The following is a 6,673-nucleotide window of genomic DNA, read 5'->3' as shown; positions in this document are numbered from 1 at the left end:
TACATAAAAATAAATGAAACAATAATGATGACAAAAAACAACAACTATAATCTGCATTTTGTATGCTCGAAAGCGGTTACAAACAAATGAGTCATGAGTGCAACTTTTCAAAAAAGTTAACATTCGAAGTGCAATGGATAGCCTGATTCAACTGATTCCACTGGTAAGGTACGTCTAGCATAGGTGGTTCAACAATGTTCTGATTTCAACGTTTGATCTCAAAATATATCCAGTACATTTTCTTTAGATTTCGTTAAAATTGCCTTATGTAATGTTTCAAATCATTGGTGCTTGTTAACAGCGGCAGACCCCTCTGCAGTTAGGCAATCGTGATACATCCCGATTTCATTCACACCCAGACTTTCAACCATTTCAACCCTAATCTATAAAATTCGTGCTTTCTTCCAAAATAGAGATACTTTAATGGATTCATCGATCATGCCTCCTCCTGCACGAAGATAAAAATAGACATAAAATAGTGAGAAAAAAAATCACACGGTCAAATAGAATAATTCCTAAGGAATACAAAACATAATATCGTTTTGTACACAATCAGTCTGCAATATTTGGATACACTGCCCTATGGGTTGCGGCGTCATAGAATCGATGTAAGTAATCGTGAGAAATCGGCGAGTTTGCATACGTCATCGGCATGTAGGTTTAGTTTTGCCGCGTTACCTCTTTGTAATTACGATTGACAGCTTTTGTTTTCACGTTCATATTTTGCCCATGATCTTACTATTTCACGCTATTTGCAAATATTCACAGAAAATGTTTAATACAATATGATATTACTATTTCACGCTATTTGCATTCATCACACCCATATCCCTTCTTTATGACATTGTTTGTATATGATCCGATACGAAATATATTCAATGAATATATTCAATGTGTAAGCGCTGCCATAGGTCTACAATACAGCTTTATCAATACTGTCGTGGCAGAAAGTGTTACTAGTATACGAAATATAAAATTGAATATCACGCAGCCTCGACGCATGGTAAGTGGACGAGCCCGGGCAGAATCGGCCGACCATACGTTCAAGACTATCATGTTACGCGCGAGTACAGACACGAACGCAAGAGCAGCTCTCGCTGCTGGGTGTATCGAAGCTGTGTTCGGATACAATGTACAGGTATATAAAAACGACAGAGAACAACCAAGCAACTTCTCAACTATGAGTGAGTGCATTCGCATTGGCGGATGACCAATATTGTCCATTCTCGTTCTTACGCGTAAAGGAATTGGGGGCATCGACAGTTCTCGGGAAATTACGGAAGGAACGGGTTAAGGTAAAGTGTATAGACCTATTATGTTATTGGTATATCTTGGGTTGATTTTAAGTACCTTTGTAATATAGACCTAGATATATATGTTATTGGTATATCTCGGATAATTAGCTCACCTGAGCCAAAGGCTCAAGTGAGCTATTGCGATCGCCCTTCGTCCGGCGTCCGTCGTGCGTCGTGCGTCGTGCGTCGTCCGTCGTCCGTCGTCCGTCGTCCGTCGTGCGTCGTCCGTCGTGCGTCGTGCGTAAACTTTTTACATTTTCATCTTCTTCTTGAAAACCCCATGACCGATTTTCATCAAACTTGGCAGGTAGCATCCCTAGGGGGTTAGGAACTCAATTTGTTAAAATGGGCACCATGCCCCACCCAGGGGGCCCCCAGGGGGGCCCAAACCCCCCAAAATTAAGGAATCTGTAAAAATCTTCTTCTCTAGAACCAGAAGTGATAGAGCTAAGTTAATACTATGAGTTAGTACATTGATGACTGTAGTTTCAAGTTTGTTCATGGCAGAATCAGGGGTGCCCCCCTTGGGACCCAGGGGAGGGGGGTGGGGAGGGCTCTAATGGGGCCTAAATTGTACATTTTCATCTTCTTCTTGAGAACTCCATGACCCATTTTCACCAAACTTGGCAGGTAGCATCCCTAGGGGGTTAGGAACTCCATTTGTTAAAATGGGCACCATGACTCACCCAGGGGGCCCCTAGGGGGCCCAAACCCCCCAAAATTAAGGAATCCGCAAAAATCTTCTTCTCTAGAACCAGAAGTGATAGAGCTAGGTTAATACTATGAGTTAGCACATTGATGACTGTAGTTTCAAGTTTGTTCATGGCAGAATCAGGGGTGCCCCCCTTGGGACCCAGGGGGGGGGGGGGGAGGTGAGGAGGGGTCCTAATGGGGCCTAAATTGTACATTTTTATCTTCTTCTTGAGAACCCCATGACCCATTTTCACCAAACTTGGCAGGTAGCATCCCTAGGGGGTTAGGATCTCAATTTGTTAAAATGGGCACCATGCCCCGCCCAGGGGGACCCAGGGGGCCCAAACCCCCCAAATGAAGGAATCTTTAAAAATCTTCTCTAGAATCAGAAGTTATAGAGCTGAGATAATACTATGAGTGAGTACATTAATGACTGTAGTTTCAAGTTTGTTCATAGGAGATCCTGGGGTGCCCCTCTTGGGGGTAGGGGGGGGGGGTTGGTTGGAAGGGTCCAAATGGGGGCCTGAATTGTACATTTTCATCTTCTTCCTGAAAACCTCATGACCCATTTTCACCAAACTTGGCAGGTAGCATCCCTAGGGGGTTAGGATCTCAATTTGTTAAAATGGGCACCATGCCCCGCCCAGGGGGCCCCCAGGGGGCCCAAACCCCCAAATGAAGGAATCTTTAAAAATCTTCTCTAGAATCAGAAGTTATAGAGCTGAGATAATACTATGAGTGAGTACATTAATGACTGTAGTTTCAAGTTTGTTCATAGGAGATCCAGGGGTGCCCCTCTTGGGGGTAGGGGGGGGGGTGGTTGGAAGGGTCCAAATGGGGGCCTGAATTGTACATTTTCATCTTCTTCCTGAAAACCTCATGATGGATTTTTGTCAAACTTGGCAGGTAGCATCCCTAGGTGGTCAGGATCTCAATTTATCAAACTGGGCACCATGCCCCACCCAGAGGGCCCCAGGGGGCCCCAATTCCCCCAAATTAAGGAATCTTGAAAACATTGGGCCCTTATTGTACATTTTCATCTTCCACTTGAGAATGCCTCGTCAAATTTTGGTAGAGCTGTGAATAATTTAGATTAGTGACTGCGTGAAAGGTGAACTTGCGATACTCAGGTGAGCGCTAGACCCGCGGGTCTCTTGTTTTTTAGTACATTTGTAATACTAATTCTTAAACCAAATACATACGTCTCTGCCATGTTCCTCGTATATCACTTGTGTTACCGATAAAAAGACGATAAATAACGAAAATCCATATAACTCGGTTGCTATTTGTTGTATAGACATAGCTTGCTTGTATAACCGATACAGAGGAAAGCGATTAAAAAAAAAATGTCGAGTTTTCGCTGCCTTGTAGCTAAGCTGTATATGTACTGTATATAGTCCTATCTAGTCATTACAAGCATAGAATCATTAAAACTAAATAATTCGATAGATTTATTATCGATGATATATTCTCATTGCGTTTACAATGCTTTCAAATCTAACATAGTATACCACACGTAACATATAGAAGATAAAAAATAAAGAGGAAAATAAAGAAATGCATAAAAGAACGTCATTCAAAATCATTTTTTGTATATATATATATATATAAATATATTATATATCATTCTCCTCATCCATTCAGAAAAAAAAATAAAGAAATACCAACGAACTTCTTTACCTACATCGATGTTTGATGTATATTCCACGCATGTCAACCATTAAGAAAAAAATGAAGAAAAAAATGAAGAAGAAGACAAAGAAATATGAAAAAGCCCCTTATATCCAACGATCACGCGCACACAGCGCAACACATTCTCCGAAGAAGAAAATAAAGAGTAAAACAAGGAAATATGAAAGAACCCCTTGTATCCCACGACCACGCGCACACACACACAAAGAAAAAACATGCCCACATCAATCACACATCAACCACACATTACTCCACGCACACACGCACACAACGCACACAACGCAACGCCAGACCAATACTAACACATTCATGTGCAATCTTCACACGGTCCTCACCAACCGAATCCAAAGCACATCACACGTTATAACATATACAACCGTCACCAAGACATTTTCACCCATTCACTCAACACATCACCCAAAAAAATTCTAAGTTCCAACATATCTCGGACTTAGACAAAATATCAACATCACATCACACGTTATAACATAGGACCATTACGCCACGCACACACGCACACAACGCAACACCAAAACCGGTACTAACACATTCATGTACAATCTTCACACGCAAACCACATCACACGTTATAACATATACAACCGTCACCAAGACATTTTCACCCATTCACTCAACACATCACCCAAAAAATTCTAAGTTCCAACATATCTCGGACTTAGACAAAATATCAACATCACATCACACGTTATAACATAGGGCGTCACAAAAAAATTTCGGCCAATTTCTTAACTACAGCGTCTATGGAGAAATTCTAAGTCCAACTTTAACACAGGGCCTATGGAAAGTGAACACCCCCGATTCGCCTACAACACGCGATTTCCCATAGGGCGTCACCATTTAGACTACTATAACTACTACCGACACACAAGATGGAATAGAAGCATATCAAACAAAGCAAAGTTTTCGTGATTTGTAGCTCCATCATGTTTCTCTGTCGACGCGCCTGGCTGTTACTAGAGGAACTTTCAAGTGAGCGGGTGCTCTGTCTAACATGTCTGAAGATCTTGCAGTAGCTACATAGAATTACAAGAAAGATAACTGCTATGGAGATGGCGCTAAACAAAACCATAGCTTTTCCCTTGGGATGGTCGAAGGTGTAGATGCAGCGTTGAGCAGACATGTCGTATTTGACGAGGTGGTCGGTCCCAGTCACGTTGGAAATCACGACGGTGACTGTGGGGAAAAGCCAGGAGAAGGTCACCATACACCCGACATTCCTCCTCGAAAAGACACGGGAGTACGTCTCCTTCGCCTTGGTGATGAGCACGTAGCGGTTGAGAGCAACCACCACAATGTTGAGCGATATGCAGAAAGTCAAGCTGTAATAAAGTGTGTACGCCACCCGGCAAGTTACATCGGACCGTAGCCATTTCATCTTGTTCAAATACACGGAAGACACGAATAATAAGTCAAGACAGATTACTGTTTGGGAGATGCCGAGGTTGATGAGGAAGATGTTCGTCGCCGTCTGAAGCTTCCTCGACATTGCGAACGCGAGAAAGATCACCAGGTTCTCGACGATACCGACTACCGCCGTAGTGATTGCGAAGCTACTGAAAATGACTGTGGCCCTGTGGACGAAGCTAAAGCTTGTGACATTCTCTCTGCTGAGTGAGACTTCATCCATCTTTATGGCCTATACCGAATCGAGGAAACCTGAGGGTGTCACATTGTGATACACTATTAGGTGTCACGACATAATCATGATTCACAACCGTGCCAAAATGACACATTAAACTGTATTCCTTTGTAGAATAGAAGGTATTGTCAAAGAGTCATTTTCGTACCCTTGCCAAGCATAAAAGTTCACAGTATCGGTACCAAAACTTGATAAGAACCATTCATTATCAGACCATAAGACTAAGAAAATTGGACACTTACAATTTCAAATGGCAACTGACATATCATATAAGAAGAAACAACTTTTAGTTGTTTTTGTTGTTGTTGTTATTGTAATCTTATTTTTGAGGGAGAAACTTAGTCGTTTTGTCTATTTTTAGGAGACTATTTGATTGATTTTGATGACTCAAATTCTTAATTACGAAGAGTCAAAAAGATACAGGTTTCAATGCTGAGCTTACCGAAAAGATGGTACCGTATCAAGTATTCAAAGTTGAAATCTGTTGAAGAGCGTCTGGTCTTTACTCGAGTGGTGATGTAAACTAGTGTATGATGGACTTTGGAGATGGTGTCATGCTGATATCATGAATCACAGAGTAAAGTGGATATAGTTTCAATTATATTGTCCCCATTATCGGATTATAAACTGTTACTCATTCACCCACGCATGTACATCTGTATTGTCCGAGTGCCTCTTTAGCACATAACCTGTCCATCCTTTTGAGAATCCGAGGGAAGTCCCTCACTTGGTCTCAGCCAGTGGTTTCGTCGCATTCGTCAAATTTGAAAGATACGTCGACGCAGAGAGCTGATTTTCTTTCTTTATCCTGTCATTTGATCGCAATTTTGTGAGATCAAGAGGAATGAGTGAGCGCCTTTTAGTTCCTCAGTGGTAATGATCATGTATAGTTTAATAGCCAACACTGGATCCGATTCTATGTTGAAAGTTCATTTCTCCATGAAACACTATTAATGTAGACTCCTGCACGCCCACCTCCAAAACGCGCTTACGCACGTACAGTCGGCGCCCGCATATCAAAACAACTGTAACGGTATCCCAAGGTTATAAGTGTTTTATTTTGATTTTCTCTTCGTTTATTTTGAACCATGACGATACTGTTGGCTACTTGCTATATTATATACTTCTATTGAAAACTCACTTCGAGGAGAAAATTGGAATTGTGAGTAGCTCTTTTCCAGGAACAATGTGCAAGTTGCTTGTATAATTCTCTCGCTGTCGCGGCTATAGCCTACTTAAATCATTCCTTTATTCAAGTGAATTGAGTTGAGTTGAGTTGAGTTGAATTGAATTGAACTGAATTGATTCTTATTTCTTCCATTAATCAATAACAG

General features: G+C 41.5%; 1 protein-coding gene across 1 annotated transcript; it reads right to left on the bottom strand.

Moving 5' to 3' along the window:
• Positions 1-436: 436 nt before the first annotated feature.
• On the bottom strand, positions 437-5,327 carry LOC139715396 (5-hydroxytryptamine receptor 1F-like). The gene is made up of 2 exons (XM_071626970.1): positions 4,767-5,327; positions 437-448 (listed from the first exon to the last, which is right to left on the bottom strand). The coding sequence occupies exons 1-2, from the start codon at positions 5,325-5,327 to the stop codon at positions 437-439; spliced, it is 573 nt and encodes a 190-aa protein (XP_071483071.1).
• Positions 5,328-6,673: the final 1,346 nt, after the last annotated feature.

This window comes from Diadema antillarum, unplaced genomic scaffold, assembly GCF_040938485.1.
Source record: "Diadema antillarum isolate AM-2024a unplaced genomic scaffold, OU_Dant_1.0 scf00000048, whole genome shotgun sequence".
In the NCBI taxonomy this organism is placed as follows: domain Eukaryota; kingdom Metazoa; phylum Echinodermata; class Echinoidea; order Diadematoida; family Diadematidae; genus Diadema; species Diadema antillarum.
The sequence above is the reverse complement of the archived record's forward strand: the minus strand, read 5'-3'. Positions and strand labels throughout refer to the sequence as shown.

Bases quoted from the DNA above. Each gene is read 5' to 3' on its own strand.
- LOC139715396 (XM_071626970.1), bottom strand. From the start codon at position 5,327: ATGGATGAAGTCTCACTCAGCAGAGAGAATGTCACAAGCTTTAGCTTC.